This window comes from Thalassophryne amazonica, chromosome 1 (genome assembly GCF_902500255.1).
Source record: "Thalassophryne amazonica chromosome 1, fThaAma1.1, whole genome shotgun sequence".
Classification (NCBI taxonomy): domain Eukaryota; kingdom Metazoa; phylum Chordata; class Actinopteri; order Batrachoidiformes; family Batrachoididae; genus Thalassophryne; species Thalassophryne amazonica.
In genome coordinates this window covers 160,545,806-160,564,774 of record NC_047103.1, presented here as the reverse complement: position 1 = coordinate 160,564,774, position 18,969 = coordinate 160,545,806, and the positions used below count along the sequence as shown (strand labels likewise).

The window sequence follows — 18,969 nt, the reverse complement described above, 5'->3', positions numbered from 1 at the left end:
CAGATGCATTTCACTATGAAACCACTGTCCAAAAGTGACCTGTAGAAGGCAGTATACTACATATGCAATTGAATTCAACTTTTAATTACTGGGTATGACATCTGGACAGTGGAAGGAAGACAAGGAGACTTGGTGGTGGAATGAAGAGGTCCAGGAAAGCATAAGGAGAAAGAGGGTGGCGAAAAAGTTTTGGGATAGTCGGAGAGACGAAGAAAGTAGACAGGAGTACAAGGAGATGCGGCGTAAGGCGAAAAGAGAAGTGGCAAAAGCAAAGGAAATGGCATATTGCGAGCTGTACAAGAAGTTGAATAGTAAGGAAGGAGAAAAGGTACCGATTGGCCAGACAAAGGGACAGAGCTGGAAAGGATGTGCAGCAGGTTAGGGTGGTAAAAGATGCACATGGTAATGTGCTGACAAGTGAGGAGTGTGTGCTGAGAAGGTGTAGGGAATATTTTGAAGAGTTGATGAATAAAGAAAATGAGCGAGAGAAAAGGCTGGATGATGTGGTGAGAGTAAATCAGGAAGTAAAAGATTAGCAAGGAAGAATTGAGGGCTGCTATGAAGAGGATGAAGAGTGGAAAGGCAGTTGGTCCAGATGACATTCCAATGGAGGCATGGAAATGTCTAGGAGAGATGGCAGAAGAGTTTCTAACCAGATTGTTTAATAAAATCTTGGAAAGTGAGAGGATGCCTGAGGAGTGGAGACAAAGTGTGCTGGTTCCTATTTTCAAGAACAAGGGTGATGTGCAGAGCTGCAGTAACTACAGAGGCATAAAGCTGATCAGCCACAGCATGAAGTTATGGGAAAGAGTAGTAGAAGCTAGGCTTAGAAAACAGGTGAAGATCTGTGAGCAGCAATATGGTTTCATGCCGAGAAAGTGGACTACAGATGCAATGTTTGCTCTAAGAATGGACAGAAAGAGTTACATTGTGTGTTTGTGGACTTAGAAAAAGCTTATGACAGGGTGCCAAGAGAAGAGTTGTGGTATTGTATGAGGAAGTCTGGAGTGGCAGAGAAGTATGTTAGGGTAGTGCAGGACATGTACAAGAATAGTGTGACAGCGGTGAGATGCACAGTCGGAATGACAGACTCATTCAAGGTGGAGGTGGGATTACACCAAGGATCAGCTCTGAGTCCTTTCTTGTTTGCAGTGGTGATGGACAGGTTGACAGATGAGATCAGACAGGAGTCCCCATGGACTATGATGTTTGCAGATGACACTGTGATCTGTAGTGAGAGTAGAGAGCAAGTTGAGTCTAGTCTGGAGAAGTGGAGATATGCTTTGGAGAGAAGGGGAATGAAAGTCAGTAGAAGCAAGACTGAGTACATGTGTGTGAATGAGAGGGAGCCCAGTGGAATAGTACAGTTACAAGGAGTAGAAGTGGTGAAAGTAGATGAGTTTAAATATTTGGGGTCAACTGTTCAAAGTAATGGATAGTGTGGTAAAGAGGCGAAGAAGAGAGTGCAGGCAGGGTGGAGTGGGTGGAGAAAGGTGGCAGGAGTGATTTGTGACCCAAGAATATCAGCAAGAGTGAAGGGGAAAGTTTACAAAACAGTAGTGAGACCAGCTATGTTGTATGGTTTAGAGACAGTGGCACTGCTGGAGGTGGCAGAGCTGAAGATGTTGAGATTCTCTTTGGGAGTGACAAGAATGGACAAGATTAGGAATGAACATATCAGAGGGACAGCTCAGGTGGGACGGTTTGGAGACAAAGTCAGAGAGGCGAGATTGAGATGGTTTGGACATGTGCAGAGGAGGGACCCAGGGTATATAGGGAGAAGGATGCTGAGGATGGAGCCACCAGGCAGGAGGAGAAGAAGGAGACCAAAGAGGAGGTTCATGGATGTGCTGAGAGAGGACATGCAGGTGGTTGGTGTGACAGAGGAAGATACAGAGGACAGGGTGAAATGGAAACGAATGATCTGCTGTGGCGACCCCTAACGGGAACAGCCGAAAGACAAAGAAGAAGAAGAATTGATATTTAAAGCTCCAATCCATCATGAAAAATATGGTTCTGCCAAATGTTTTCCCTCGTATCACGCAAATATTTGCAATAAGTTAAACAAGTAGCAAATACTGGAAAAACTTTTACAACAAACCATCGTGCAAAGAATCATGAACTGTAAAACATTTGTTGTCATGGCAACAGCCACATACCTTGCTTCAATACCAGTCAAATACCCCTGTAAAATTAAATATTCTCAAAGCAGCAGCAGCTCGTGTCTGACAAACGTCAACTTACACCATTTACAAGTAAAATAGCATAAATACATTACTGCTTACTTATTGTATTCACATCAATCCAATAAACACATCTGTCATTCATATATTTCCATTTTTGTCATTTCAGATTTGTAAAAACAGATCCAAAGCTTTTAACTGCCTTTAACTGCTCCTAGAAGTGGTAATAAAAATACTACAGTTAAAGGACAAGTGAACATTTTAAAATCCGTATCAAACTGCTAAATGATCAACTTGCCTACTACGAGTGAGTGACGCAAGAGAAGAGCTGAAAACAAATACGAATATAAACAGGGCACCAAAATAAGCTCAAGCCACATTTTCTCAAATCTTAAAAATGCACAGTGGAGTAATGAACATGTTGCATTTCATGTTTAATTATCACGTGAACTGCTGGTGAAATTATATTTCCTTGGAACCACCTGCACCCTGGTTGTACTCGTACTGTAAAGTGCAATTTTTAATGTCTGTTTTTTGATTAACTTTAGAATGAACAAAAAAAGCTCTATGATAGCTAGTTCGACTAACGTTTCAGACAAACTCATCCAATTCACCTCTTTGGAAGTGGGAGGAAGCCGGAGCACCCAAAGGGAGCTCACGTGAGCGCGGGAAGAACATGCTAAAGCCACACAGAAAAGACCAGGCGGGAAGCAAACATGGGACCTTCTCACTGTGAGGCTCAAATGGAATATGAGCAGGAAAAAATAAGTTGCACCTAGCTAGCTAGCCATATTTCCCCAGACAACATCATTCCACTAACATACCCTCAGTTAAGTTACAAAGTTGTTTGCTAGCAATTTGAGCGTGTGGTGTGTTTTTTTTTTTTTTGTAACTCCTAGTATGGCTGCTGTGTTTCATCTTATTCCCTCCAAAACTAACTTCAAAAATTCTTGAAAACAATAAATGTCACAGATGAGTCCAATATTCAGAGGCTCGATGGCTTAAGGGATGTTTTAACTGAACTTTTTCCTTTAACTTCCCGAACAGGAACATGAACTATTCTGTAGCTGTATGTGGTTCCTCGTCAAAACAGTCACTTTTGGCTGCAGCTGGGATTCAGTCTGCAGTCTGAAAGAATGACATCATTCCAAATCTGCAGCATGTGTGCTAAAAATCTCTGCAAACCCGTTACTACCCTCACGGCTGAAGTTCAGCTGACGAGAGGCGTGTTGAGGGTTCTGCTGGTGCACTGCTTCTTTGTGCTCTGGTTGTCCTGCTTCCCGACGTAACCATCTGCAACACAAAATGTCACCTTTAGACTTTTGTTTTCTAAATTACATGATTCATTTCCAATACGTGGACATGACGAGTGAAGCTCTTCAGCATCTCACCATGTCATTTAGGTCCTTCAGACTTTTTTTTTTTCTTTTTTTTTTTTTTTGAGTAAATGCTTCGGTGGAGCATGAGCATGGCTAAAACCTTTCAGCTTCTGGGGAGGGGAGGGGGGGCTCTTTTTTTTGCCCATAATATGGCCAAATTATCATATTGCAATATTGCCATATCAATATGATATAAGATATGACTATGATTTCGCACAAAGTGCAGCAACAGTGAAAATTAAACATTCTTAAACAAAACAGTAATAATACCACACTCATTTTGCACTCATCATAAGGTTAGGATACTGTGCCCTCCAAAAGTATTAGAAGACTTGGTATTTCACACATACTTGGTGGCAGTAATTAAACCATTACTTAAAAAGCCATCACTTGACCCAGCTATCTTAGCTAATTATAGGCCAATCTCCAACCTTCCTTTTCTCTCAAAAATTCTTGAAAGGGTAGTTGTAAAACAGCTAACTGATCATCTGCAGAGGAATGGTCTATTTGAAGAGTTCTAGTCAGGTTTTAGAATTCATCATAGTACAGAAACAGCATTAGTGAAGGTTACAAATGATCTTCTTATGGCCTCGGACAGTGGACTCATCTCTGTGCTTGTTCTGTTAGACCTCAGTGCTGCTTTGATACTGTTGACCATAAAATTTTATTACAGAGATTAGAGCATGCCATAGGTATTAAAGGCACTGCGCTGCGGTGGTTTGAATCATATTTGTCTAATAGATTACAATTTGTTCATGTAAATGGGGAATCTTCTTCACAGACTAAAGTTAATTATGGAGTTCCACAAGGTTCTGTACTAGGACCAATTTTATTCACTTTATACATGCTTCCCTTAGGTAGTATTATTAGATGGTATTGCTTAAATTTTCATTGTTACACAGATGATACCCAGCTTTATCTATCCATGAAGCCAGAGGACACACACCAATTAGCTAAACTGCAGGATTGTCTTACAGACATAAAGACATGGATGACCTCTAATTTCCTGCTTTTAAACTCAGATAAAACTGAAGTTATTGTACTTGGCCCCACAAATCTTAGAAACATGGTGTCTAACCAGATCCTTACTCTGGATGGCATTACCCTGACCTCTAGTAATACTGTGAGAAATCTTGGAGTCATTTTTGATCAGGATATGTCATTCAAAGCGCATATTAAACAAATATGTAGGACTGCATTTTTGCATTTACGCAATATCTCTAAAATCAGAAAGGTCTTGTCTCAGAGTGATGCTGAAAAACTAATTCATGCATTTATTTCCTCTAGGCTGGACTATTGTAATTCATTATTATCAGGTTGTCCTAAAAGTTCCCTAAAAAGCCTTCAGTTAATTCAAAATGCTGCAGCTAGAGTACTGACGGGGACTAGAAGGAGAGAGCATATCTCACCCATATTGGCCTCTCTTCATTGGCTTCCTGTTAATTCTAGAATAGAATTTAAAATTCTTCTTCTTACTTATAAGGTTTTGAATAATCAGGTCCCATCTTATCTTAGGGACCTCGTAGTACCATATCACCCCAATAGAGCGCTTCGCTCTCAGACTCCAGGCTTACTTGTAGTTCCTAGGGTTTGTAAGAGTAGAATGGGAGGCAGAGCCTTCAGCTTTCGGATCAGGGAGACAGACACCCTCTCTACTTTTAAGATTAGGCTTAAAACTTTCCTTTTTGCTAAAGCTTATAGTTAGGGCTGGATCAGGTGACCCTGAACCATCCCTTAGTTATGCTGCTATAGACGTAGACTGCTGGGGGGTTCCCATGATGCACTGTTTCTTTCTCTTTTTGCTCTGTATGCACCACTCTGCATTTAATCATTAGTGATCGATCTCTGCTCCCCTCCACAGCATGTCTTTTTCCTGGTTCTCTCCCTCAGCCCCAACCAGTCCCAGCAGAAGACTGCCCCTCCCTGAGCCTGGTTCTGCTGGAGGTTTCTTCCTGTTAAAAGGGAGTTTTTCCTTCCCACTGTAGCCAAGTGCTTGCTCACAGGGGGTCGTTTTGACCGTTGGGGTTTTACATAATTATTGTATGGCCTTGCCTTACAATATAAAGCGCCTTGGGGCAACTGTTTGTTGTGATTTGGCGCTATATAAAAAAATTGATTGATTGATTGATTGACTTGTATTATGTTAGAAAGATTAAAAAAGAATATAAGATTATAAAATCAAACCTTCACTGTGCCTTGTGAGAGAATCACTATGATGAGAGCTCCAAGATGGCGGCTGCATTTCTTGCGCCTCAGCAACCAATGCAGTGTCTACTCCTCTTTATAATGTCTGCGTTCGTCTACCATCAGCCTAGTGATAGAATCACTGCGATGACTGGTTCAAGATGGCGGCCGCATTTCTTGGGCCACAGCAACCAAATGCAGCATCTAATCTTCTTTACATTGTCTGTGTTCGTCTACCGTCGGTTTGTGGCTTTTTACGGCTTACGACCGGTTTGTGGCTTTTTCCCCACTGCAGAGATTTTTTGTGCCATTTCCAGTTTATGCCTCTGTCTACCATAGAGCACTTTTATCTCTAGAAATCTGGTGCCAAGCCATGCACTGCAAAGTGCAAGCCACTTTGTGGGAACTTCCCATGAGTCCTAGGGTCCACTAGTCCTAGGGTCTACTAGTCCTGGTTAGGGTTAGGGTGAACTTTAAAATCAGCTTGGGGTGGTAATGCACATCATCAAATAATGTAAAGAGGTTAGGATCAGCGGACCCTAGGACTAGTTGATCCCCCTTGCTAGCTTCTTTAAACACTAATTCTAGATGCGCTCATGTGGGCATGTTGGTCTAAAACTGAGGTGTGCACAGTTTGGCACATATCGTTTGACACCACAAAGCATAGGACCAATGACCCTTAGGATTACTGAGCCATACCCTTCGTGCTCAGTTTATGTGCTGCCTCGACAGAAAACAGACCCAAAAGCATCTATACCACACATTCAACATAGAGCCAAATTACTTAAATGACTTACTGATGAGGTGAGAAGATGATAAGGGGTTCTTCTGCCACTGTGAAGACACAAACAAAATTCACCAAGCTGATTAAATCTAAGGACAAATTAGTCTTATGTTCAGTCGAACACTTCCAATAAAGGTACCAGGCACAGGGCCTCTCGAATGGTCAGTTTATTGAGGGCCCAAATTGGACTTGAAAATAGAAATTAGCTTTTGAAATTGACATATCTCAAGGGTTAATAGAGCTGAACCTCATTATAATCTTCATACAACAGAAAACAGTTCTGATTTGAGTCCTCTGACACATGCAACCTCCCAAGAGACTGAACTTTACATATGGACCCGTTTGAGCGCCGCCTACACTCCAACACCCCCCGCCCCAAACCTTCATGCACTCACTATGAACTTTTCGACTCCCTTCAGGCTGCTGAACCTGATGTAGGAAATGTCTCCCTTGTCCTTGTCCCGGTCCTGGTCGGAGGTGTAGACGTGCGTGATGCCAGCTCCTCTGATCAGAGGCACACACTCGTCACACGGGCATTTCGTGACAAACAGCATGGTGGCGCACCCTGACTGGATGTCCCGAGCCCTGCGAACAACGTTTTGTAAAATGAGACACCGGCTTTTGACTTTGAAAACACAGAGCTGTGAGATGAGTCCCAGTTTGACTCTTTCCGAACACTGACCTTAAGGTGAGGGCGTTCTGCTCTGCGTGTATGATGAATCTGTACTTGCGTCTCTGTCTGTCCTCCTGTTTGTCGTCCATCTGAGGGTACTCGCCATACTGTGAGCCTGCTGGGTAGGCGTTATACCCACAGCCCACCAGGGACAGACCCGCTGTCCCCTCACAGCCGGCCTGCAGCAATCAGGGCACAAATGCAGACGCTGGTTTCTTTTTGCATTTTTGCAGAAGTTTAAGGCAACAATCTGTTTTCACTGTTTACTGCTGAGAAAAATGTAACAAGCAAAATCTGAATTTGTGCTGTTGAGCAAACCCCATTACTCCCAACTCAGAACATGAATGCACATCGAACAGGTGGTTTTTGCCACCATGCAAACGCCCCATTAGAAGGGTTGAATTATTAAGTTTGATTACCAACGATGTTTTAATATGACTAAGGTGGTTTAAAAAAGTGAATTTGTTATTATAGTCATGCTGTAGAAACTGAATTTTAGACCCAAATAAAGAACATTTTCAGGATTTAACCTTTTTTTGGCGCCTGTTCCTTTAAATGGAAAGGAGCTGCTACTTGCCACACCCCTTTTCTGAAAGGAGTGGGAGCAGGTGCAATGTAAGAGTTTCTTTCCCACTTGCACACAACGGCTCTGTGGGCGTGTCTCATACAACAAACACGATGTTACATCATAAAAGTGTAGAAAGAGCTGTTTCATGGCTAAATTTTACTTACTTTTTTGTGCAATATGACTCTTTTAAATGTCAAATAAAACAAAGAAAAGCTAACTAAGCTTACCAGCTGGCCTTTGGCCCAGATAACAGCTCCCACACCCACTTTCGGGTCTTCTGAAATGAAAATGACAGTTTGCACGTTAAAAAAAAAAAAAAAAAACCCACCTGGTGACAAAATCTGAGAACATAAATGAAATTTTCCTCAACAATCCAAAGACATAAGGAGCTAGAAAGATTGATAAACTCATACAGACTTTTCTATTGTATAAGTCGTATTTTATTTATTTATTTTTTTAAAGTAGTTTGGGAGGTCCTGTGACTAATATTCTGGTGTGACTTATATACCAAAAAAATCACAAGTTTGTTGTTAATAATAGTAATTATCATAACTATTTACAGTGAATCCAGAAAGTATTCATAGTGCTTCAGTTTTTCCACATTCTATGTTACAGCATTAATCCAAAATAGATTACATTTTTCCTCAATATTCTACAAACCATACCCCATAATGACAACATGAAAATGTTTGAGATTTTTGCAAATTTATTAAAAATAATAATTAAAAAATAAGAAATCATATGTGCATAAGTATTCACAGCCTTTGCGCTTACTCCCCACGTTATAAATGGTGTGCAGTGGAGTGCCTTGCACGTGTGAGTGAATGGGTGAATGTAAGGCATCTGATAAAATGCTTTCTCTTCATATTAATGGTCATCCAACTCACACATTTCTGTGCTTCATCATAGAAAAGCCTCAGGAAAATTAATTCAGTGTCTCCAAGTGATGTTTCTGTCTCCCATTTGAAATAGCATCTGTAAACACACTGGTGACTTTCCACTTTAATAGCATAATATTTTAACCAAAGGCCCTTTAATTTTAAAATTTACGCATAAAATTCCAGCCGTGTGTGAGTTATCTAGTCCACATCTGGACCAACCAGCTGACCTGTTCTATAGGCCAGCAGCCTTGCTTGGACCATGCAGTGGCGGGCCACTTCCTGCGATATATCCTCATAATGACAAGGTAACAAGGACGTTTTGGCCTGTGATGGTCCACCAGTTGAAAACTCTTCCCTTGGATACAGAAATAACAATTAAAAAAAATAAAATACTCATCAACAGGGATCAAACTTTTCTAGATGTGGAGCATCCCATTGTTGATGCCGTACATTACTATGTTGACTTTGCAATTGACTGCTCGGAGTTGCTAGTAAAAACAAACAAACAAAAAAACAAACAACCATAAACTGTGGTTAGCATTAGCATATGCAGTCACGCTAACCATAGTTGACGATCACCTCTAGCAATGTGATGAGTAAGAACCACCTTTAGCATGAACTGCTAAGCGTTTAGGGACAAGGTTAGTGTCAAGTACCTTTAGCATTACTGGCTAACTGTTAGCATTAACTGTGGCTAGTTTGAACTCGTATATGAATATGGTTCAGGTTTCCTTTATATGGCAAATATAGCAATTCCAATGATCTTCCATCTCTAGATCACATAATTAAAAATAAATAAATAAATGAAATAAAACATTAAGCATGAATGGTGCTACAAATAAAAGCAGATTGTCTGTCTGACCTGTAAAATCCGAATTCCTGATGTGGAACCCCAGCAGCCACAGCAGCAAGAACCTCCACCAGCTCCTTCATGATGCTCCTCAGGCTGGAGAAGTAGGGCTCCATGCAGATGTTCTCCAGCCCCATCTGTGTCAAAACCTTGTGGTGCTCCTCAGACGTCTCCACCAAGAACTGCCTGAAAAACGTCTTTAGATACCTCTGTTGCTCTCTGGAGAACAGGAACAACATCTTTATTTTAACCATGACACGGCTTCTTGTTTGCAAATGACCTGAAACACCGATCCTACCTGTTGAAGATTTTCTCTGTATCCAGTTCTGGTTCATCATCAGCGACTCGCTCCATGAAATCGGTCCCTTGGGACGTCTCCTCAACAAACTGAGCAAAACCAGGAGCCAGCGGCTGCAACAGCATGCAGATGTGAGGACGACTGTTGGACTTAAGCTTCTCCGTCGCCATGGCATCTAACGCAGCCTCCTCTGTGATCCAGTCAGTGGGACCGTGGCACTGGTGTCGGGAAGGTTTTGTCGATGTAGACTTTAGCATGCTGACCTCTGGGTCTCCAGGCCAAAAGGAGATCTGACTCACACCGGCTGAAGAACAACAAGAAAAATCAGGACTCTTGCAAAACAAGTGTTTTGAAATATGTGGTTGAAGAACATCCAGACTTAGAACACGTTTACAGCGAGCAGCATCTGTCTGAGTGTACGACAGTAAAGGCTGTGTCAAGTCAGTGACCAAAAAAAAAAAAAAAGTGCAAGTTGCAAGTCTATCAAATTAAGTCAAAGTCAAGTCATCAAAAAAAACAAAAACAAAAAAAAGCAGTCTGAAGTCAATCAAAATGAGCATGGGCAAATCTCAAAACGTGTCAAATCTCATCTTCAAGGACAGTTGAACCAAGTACAAGTCGAGTCACTAGTGCTGTGAAAGTGTCTGTGAAAAAAATGGAAATCAAGTGTTGTCAAAGTGAAATGACTCCAAGTCTCAAATCTATCGAAAAAATCTCAGACAAGTGTTCAACAGGGTTCTAGCTAGGACCATTTTAGTGCCAGGCAATTTACGAGATGACGGGTCATGGCTGGGGGTCGAGGGGGCAGAGCCCCCTGAAGCTATAGGGCTTTATACCTCTAAAACATTATTGGCAAGCCCTATTTTAACTAATTTTGAGTGGTTTTAGGTGCAATGAAAGCAAGAATAATAGACAAAAAGATGACATTTATGTTGTAATATTTGTAATATCAAAGTTCTTTTTTGCATGTTTTTTTTTATCAAAATGTAAGTTAATAAAATAAATAATGCTGAAAAGGACATAAATAATGTTGAAAAGGCTAAAAAAAAATATTTATGGACATAGCATTTGCTCTCTTCAAAAATGACATTTAATCCAGTGAAGCAGGCAGTTTTTCTGTCATGACAACATTTTTGAATGGGACTGCATTACTTAAAAAAAGCCAATATAAAACTATTAACATGAAAACATGTCAATCTGTCAAAAACATGAAAGCTATTACCTTTTCATGTGGAAAATGAGTGAAGCCCCCCCCCACACACACACACACACACTCTCACAGAGAAAATGAAGCGTTTTGGAAACACAAAGCGGTTAAACTGTAAAATAAACCATAAATTTCTGAATGTATCACCATCTATGGATACAGAATGAATGCAGGATTATTTCATTAAAGATTCTGATGGAGCTGTTTTTTTTTCGCTTTCAGTAAGAGCGGACACAGCTGTCCACTCTGAGCTGCCTTCAGCACTGTGGCTTCACAGAACGCTGAAAGCAGCTGACTGCTGATCTCTGCTGTTTGCGGTGGATTTGATAAGAAGAAAATGATATATATATATATATATATATATATATATATATATATATATATATATATATATATATATATATATATATATATATATATATATATTGCTTATTTTTTTTAATTATTTGCTTGAAATTGCAAAATAAAGCAAACTACGAAATACAATCAAACTGGTACATTTTCAGCAACATTTCAGTTCATTTTTTTGGAAAATCCGTGTTACGCGGTACAGTCAATTTGAACCTGAGAGCCGGGTGGAAATTTGCGGTACTGGGCTGTGCCACCCGGCGACGCCCATCATAGCTAGAGCCCTGATATTCAAGTGTTCTCGAAAGCAAGTCTGGAGTTAGTTGAACCATAAAGACGACAATGACGACAACATAAAAACAAACAAAATTTACTTTGACTTCTGTTTCATTGCAGGCATCCATCTATCCATTTTTCAACATTCATTCACTCATCTTCAACCGCTTACTCCAATTAAGGGTCACTGGGGGGCTGGAGCCTATCCCAGCAGTCATAGGGCGTGAGGTGGGGTTCACCCTGGACAGGATGCCAGTCTGTCGCAGGGTCACAAATAGACATACAAACACATTCACATCTGCACACACACTTACAGACAATTTAAAGTTTCCAATCCACCTAACCTGCAAGTCTTTGGATGTGGGAGGAAGCTGGAGCACCCGGAGAGAACCCACGCAAACACAGGGAGAACATGCAAACTCCACACAGAAAGGCCACAGGTGGGAATCAATCACATGACCTTCTCGCTGTGAGGCAACAGTGCTAACCACTAAACCAGTGTGCTACCCTTCATTGCAGAGAGTATGAACCAAATGTATTTCATGTTTCGTATGGCCAAATTCATTTAATTTGTTAATGTACATCCATTCCTGCATTTCTGACCTGAAATACATTCCAAAAAAGTTGGGACATCAATCTTAACTGTCCCCACCCAAGTGTTCAAATCTTGTCAAACCAAATTTAAACCCGCCAAACTAAATACAAGTCAAATGCCAGTATTCAAGTCTTGGGGTTATCAAGTTAGTTCCAAGAGAAGTCAACAGTCTTGCCAATGAAAACCGCAAGTCAAAAAATAAAAATATATAAACAGAACACCTAAAGACAATCAAAACAAGTTCAAATCAAGTCTCAAGTCACACTGAACCAACTATCAATTAAACAGACTAGTTTGAATAAGGTCTTTTCAAAGAAAATCTCAAATCTGTCTTGTGTTCTGGCTCCTATGCTGTTTAGCACTTGCATGGACTAGATTTTGGGTTGGAGACTAGGAGCTTTTGTTGGCAAGGACAGGTTTACTGACCTTGACATCAAGGGCAATCTTTGTAGAATCACTGGAGACCCTGAAGCTGAGTGAGGAGTCAGTGTGTCTGGGTTTGTGTCTGGTCTTTGATCAAGAAAAACTAAGATCTGTGCTTTGAATGACTTCCTGGACTCAGCCATCACTAGTGTATCTGTATGTGGTGAAAGTGGTGAACTTGTAGAGACATTCACGTATCTCAGCAATGACACTCATGTCTTTGAATCTTTGGCCTTTGAGACTGAGAGACTCACAGGATGAGCTTATGGAGTCATGAGGTTGCTGAACAGCGGTGTCTGGTGATGTCAATGTTTTTACAGGAGAATGAAGGTCCAAGTCTTTAGGGTCCAGGTGCTGCATATCTTGATGTATGGTTATGAGACATGGACGCTAACCAGTCCAAGTCCAGTATCATTACAACTGGATGTCTTTGGTACTACATCTCTTCGGAGGACCTTTGGGTACTGCTATAATGACTTTGTATCACACAAGTGGTTACGTAAGGAGACTAAGATGAGGAGGACCACTTGCATTGTGAAAGAGTCTTCTGTCAAGTCTCAAAGCATTCGAAGAAAATTTGTCCAAAACTTGAAACAAGCATAATTTCCCCATAATGTCTTGAAAAAAAAGAAGGAAATCTGTAAAGTCGAGTCATGAAAAATGTCATATCTCTCATTGTCTCTTTAGAGTCTCAGGAGTTTAGCTCCTTAGTCCCTTCATGTCCACCCGTCCCTATTTAAAACCCACTCGTGCCCGTCCCCTCACCGTTGATGATCATCTTGAGGCAGGTAGCACATGGTCTTCGAGAGAAGTACAACTGACACTCAGCCAGCCGGGCGCCGTGCTGGATGATGGCTGCCTGTCCAGCGTGGAGGTCCGGACTCGAACAGTGGAATCCCACCACTTTACTGTCCCAAACCACCACCAGACCCACACCTCGGATCTGCAACAGGCGAAACGGCAGTGTGACATCACATCACTGAATGCTGAGGTGGTGTGGTGATGGGTTCACAAACCTCACTGTGATTCTCCTCCTCCTCCTCTTCTTCCTCCTCCTTTGAAGGCTGCTCCTGCTGAGGGAAAACCTCCATCCATAGACTTAACAGTGTGAAGAGGTTCATCTTGGATAACCTAGGGCCTGGACCTTTCAGGAAACAATAAATGCATGTGGTGAAGCTGTACCCAAGCAATGAATCCGACGCAACAGGTTAAAGGTCACAGCAGGAAGGTGACGTGACTTTGCACGTTCATTTAAATACGATTTAAAACTAAAATACAGCTATGTTGATACAAGAAAAGATTTTTAACGAGAAGGGTAACTGGCCATCCATTATTACCTCCCCAAACTGAGCAAGGAGGGGAAATAGTCTGAATGCTTTTTTTTCCTTTTTCAGAGCCTTCTGATGTCATAAAGCAAGAATGTCAGTGTTAAAAACAAAATCATTTCACATCATCTTGAGATAATGCATGGACCTCTGTTAAAAACAAACAAACCTGATCAGGTAAAGGACATAGCTACAGGCAGGAGACAGTTTGATGGCCTCAGAGTTGCATTTCTGCTTTTTGTGACTTCCGATTCACACTGAGCATTTTTGAGGCAGAGTGTGGAACGAATGGACTGAGAATGAGCCAGAGCCAGAGCCAGAAGGCAAGACTCAATTTACCAGTCGATTTACAGTCCATCTGGAAAGTATTCACAGTGCTTCACTTTTTCTACATTTTGTTACGTTACAATCTGATTGCAAAATGGAGTAAATCCCCCCCCCCCTCAAAATTCTACTCACAACATCCCATAATGACAACATAAAAAGGTTTTTTTTTATTTTTTAGAAATTTATTACAAAAAAACAACAACAACAACAACAACAACAAAAAAAAAACAAGAAATCACGTATACATAAGTATTCACACCCACTGCTCAATACTTTGTTGATGCACTTTTGGCAGCAATTACAGCCTCAAGTCTTCTTGAATATGATGCCACAAGCTTGGTGCACCTATCTTTGGGCAGTTTTGTCCATTCCTCATTGCAGAACCTCTTGAACGCCATCAGGTTGGATAGGGAGTGTTGGTACAGAGACATTTTCAGATGCTCCAGAGATGTTCAGTCAGATTCAGGTCTGGGCCACTTAGGGACATTCACAGAGTTGTCCTGAAGCCACTCCTGTGATATCTTGACTGCAGAGATGGTTGTCCTTCTGGAAGGTTCTCCTCTCTCCACAGAGGAATGCTGGAGCTTTGACAGAGTGACTATCGGGTTCTTGATCACCTCCCTGACTAAGGCCTTTCTCCCCCAATCGTTCAGTTTAGACCAGCAGACAGCTCGAGAAAGAGTCCTGGTGGATCTGAACTTCTTCCATTTACTGATGATGGGGGCTACTGTGCTCATTGGGATCTTCAAAGCAGCAGAAATGTTTCTGTACCTTCTTGAGATTTGTGCCTCGAGACAATCCTGTCTCAGAGGTCTGCAGACAATTCCTTTAACTTCATGCTTGGTTTGTGCTCTGACATGCACTGTCAACTGTGGGACATTATATGCAGACATTTGTGTGTCTTTCCAAATCATGTTCAATCAACTGAATTTACACCAGGTGGACTCCAGTTAAGCTGTAGAAACAGCTGAAGGATGATCAGTGGAAACAAGATGCACCTGCGCTCAATTTTGAGCTTTGTGGCAAAGGCTTTTTTTTTATTTTAAATAATTTTGTTAAAATTAAAAGAGAGACCTTTTTTCACATTGTCATTATGGGATATTGTGTGGAGTATTTTGAGGGAAAAAAGAAATTTCTTCCATTTTGGAAAAAGGCTGCAACATAACAAAATGTGGAAAGAGTGAAGCGCTGTGAATACCTTCTAGATGTACTGTACGCTCCTATCCTCACCTATGGTCATGAATTTTGGGTAATGATTGAAAAAATAGGGTCACAGATACAAGCAGCAGACATAAGATTCCTCTGTTGGGTATCTGGGCTTATACTCCTGGACAGGGTGAGAAGCTTGACTATCTGGGAGGGACTTGGAGTACAGCAAAACTTGCATATAATGGATTCAGGTAGACCAATGGATTTTGTCTGTTCTAATCGAAATCCAGGCAAACAGACAAAATCCATTTAGTTGCAGTCATGAGGTGCTGAACGATCTACGGGTAATCCCCAGCACCAATTAGGCTTATGTATTTCCTTGATTAAAAGTCTGAGCTTGAATCTGGACCTGCTTCATTTAATGACTGGGTCAAAACTTCGTCAGAATAATAATAAACACCTGCCTTAAATAAGCGCCGGACATTATGTGCATTAAAAAGATTACATTTAGTCTGGTCCGCTGAGGAGTGGTACCTTAAAATCCTAAAGATTGATTTATGTTTCTGTAGCTCTGTGGCCATGCAATGACGCTGACATGCACGTGACCCTTTTAAAGTACTCTGTCGCGTCTTTAAGCAATTTGCCACAAAAACAGCACCTTTTTCTGGATTAATTTGTCCCTCAACGAGCTCCACTTTTTTACAGCCTCCAAACCAATGATGCAGTACGTACAATTTCCTCCATGAATTGTGGGTCATTTGCAAGTCTTTTTCTGACTCTGTGTAGTAAAGTTGGTCATATTTGCGGACTTTTCTGTCAAATGTATTTGATCCATGAACGAAATGTAATTGCTGATTGGACTGAAAAAAAAAAAAAATTAAAATATGACGGAAGAGGAAGGAGTGAAATCGAAAAAGTGACAAATCACATCCCTTGCAGTGTCCGTCATTTAGCAGGTGTGCGTGTTGGTTCGTCACATCCAGAGACGTGTGAAACTTAACACCATATTACAGTTCAGGCAGCAAGCAGCAGTTTGTTAATAATCGCTGGCCTTGAATTATGCCCTGCCTGGTGTAGGTGCTGGGTCTGAGCACAGATTTAAAAAAAAAAAAAAAAAAGCCCTGTCTTTTAATCAAGGAAATACGGTACACGCTTTTCTCGAATTAGCAAGTGTCATTGCTGAACTTCATTTCATACCTCTGTTACTGGGCACGTCCAGACTGCTCTGCTCGGTATACGCGAGGGGATTTTAATGGAATACATTGTGATCAGACAGGACATTTTGTTTGACGTGAGCAAAAAAATCTGTTATACAAAATCCGGTATATACAGTTTTATTACGTAGAAAACTATACATAAGCATTGAGACTTTTGCTTTTGTGTGGCGAGTGCGCATATCTGGTTTATATGATGACAGTTTCTGAGAGTTTTACTGTACAGCTGCTGTTTCTTTGAATCGAGAGGAGCCAGCTGCGGTGGTTCTGGTATCTGGTGAGTATATCCCCTTGGTGGTCTTCCAAGGCAGGTCTTCCAAGCACATCTAGCTGAGAGGACACCCCAGGGTAGACCCACGACATGCTGGAAGGATTGTATTTCCTAGCTGTCTTGGGAACTAGAGTTGGGCGATACTGGGAATTTTGGTATCTATCCGATACCAAGTAAATACAGGCCCAGTATCGCCGATATCGATACCGATTCCAATACTTTTTCATATTTAAGCTTTATAGATCAAAAGGATCCAAAAGACCTAGGACAGAATTTCGCCAAACATTGTACATGACAACAAAATACTTTATCACAATCAACATTTTTGTTTAAAAATATCACTCAACACAACTTAAAACAAAATCTCCTGAGGTAGAGGGCTGACTCGAGGAGAGCGCTGAGTGGGCGGGCCAGACTGAGCCTACCTGCATGGCTGTTGGCTGGCGCCACTGAGCCACGTGACGGCGTAACAACAAAAGACCAGAGGGGGGAGGGTGCGCTGCTCCATGTTGTGTGACACAGCGCAGCGCTGCTCTTACAGACAGAGAGCAGACTTTGATGAATCTGCGTGTGCAGCACTCAGTGCGTGCGGGAGAAAAAAAAGCTTGAGTATCGATCTTTTTACACGAGGATCGTTCAATATCAATATCAGCGTTGGTATTGACATTATCAATATTAGGCTCGATCCACCCACCTCTATTGGGAACCCCTCAGGATTCCCCGGAAGAGGACTTGGTGTAGGACAGGGAAGTGTGGGATAAGCCCCTTGGTCTACTGCCACCGCGACCCAGACAAGCATGAGAAAATGAATCAATGAAAGAATGAATGAATAAGTGTTTAAGATTAGCCATAAAAGATGTGACCTGGGAGAAATCCCGCAATATATTATGTACACTGAATGTGAAAAAAACAAAAAAAAACAAAACACATCATGATGTCACGAGTATTGATTGTAGAAGTTCACACATGTGCAGCTCAGTACAAGATGCTAAATACTTCATAGTCCAATCGCTTTCGTACATAAAGTCGTGTTTTTTGTTCACTCAACGTAAACGCTAACACAAAGCAACAATATATCCTGACGTTCAAGCACGAGCTAAATTAACGTAAAAGTTGACAGGAAAGCCTGTATGTTAAAGCGCGGCGTTGTTAGAACTCCAAGCGGTGTGTGCTTTGTTAAAGGGCTGCGCTCCACTGAGTGCCACTCTGGTCAACAGCATTAAAGTTTGAAGGTGTTTTTTTTTTTTTGGCTCTTAAATCCATTAAATTATTGGCGACACTTTCCAAATATTGTCTATTATTTTACAACATAAATAATTCAGACATTTATTATTATTTGTCATTTCAAACAGTGGCAGCCTGACATTTAAAACGTAAAGTGTCGGTCTGTGTGTGTTGTTGACAGTCTCACGTTGTCCTCTGTTGTCTGTCTGGGTGCTGCTGTCCTTCTTCTCGCCATCTGACCTCGACTGATCCGGATCAGCTCGGTTCCTCATGTCGCCTCCTTCCATTCAGTCCCGAGTTCCGCAAAGAGACTCCGAATTGAAGACAGAATACAGAATTCAGTAAACCTGATTATTAGCCAGGTTTAGAATGAAGCTACAGCAACATGCGCTCAACTTCCGCTCAGTGCTTTCAAAATAAAAGTTTTTTTTTTTTTTTTTTTTTTTTATTGACTAACATATTTGTTCAACCAAATGTTGGATCACACGCCAACAACACTGACAGAAGTATTCTCTTTGTGTTACACATAAAGGTCAGAGAAGATTGTCATGCTTGGAAAAATATTCAATTTATTTATACAGCATCAATTCACAACATAAGTTTCCACAAGGCCCTTCATATGCGTGAGGTCGAACCTGATACACCCCGAGTGAGTACATTCCCATCAGTGGCTCTCAGGCATTCTGATTATCAGGAGAAGCATAAGCAGACCAGTCTTTGGGGTGACCATGTGCTTTGGCTACACCGGTGTCAAAATTCAACCCCTTGTCCATGTCGTGACATATGGGTAACGGCTCAAGTAGGGGATTG

The 18,969-nt window shown here is 41.4% G+C and overlaps 1 protein-coding gene across 2 annotated transcripts; it reads right to left on the bottom strand.

Annotated features, from left to right (window-relative positions):
• Nucleotides 1-1,868: 1,868 nt before the first annotated feature.
• On the bottom strand, nt 1,869-18,525 carry cdadc1 (cytidine and dCMP deaminase domain containing 1). Of its 2 annotated transcripts, none has more exons than XM_034177694.1 (11): nt 18,347-18,525; nt 13,666-13,793; nt 13,415-13,592; nt 9,801-10,104; nt 9,515-9,721; nt 8,880-9,007; nt 7,999-8,045; nt 7,213-7,382; nt 6,926-7,115; nt 6,544-6,580; nt 1,869-3,476 (listed from the first exon to the last, which is right to left on the bottom strand). In XM_034177694.1, the coding sequence occupies exons 1-11, from the start codon at nt 18,444-18,446 to the stop codon at nt 3,394-3,396; spliced, it is 1,572 nt and encodes a 523-aa protein (XP_034033585.1). In that variant the 5' UTR covers nt 18,447-18,525; the 3' UTR covers nt 1,869-3,393. The 2 variants fall into 2 exon arrangements, with proteins under 2 accessions (XP_034033585.1, XP_034033577.1); XM_034177686.1 differs by having other exon boundaries at nt 1,870-3,476; nt 7,999-8,048.
• Nucleotides 18,526-18,969: the final 444 nt, after the last annotated feature.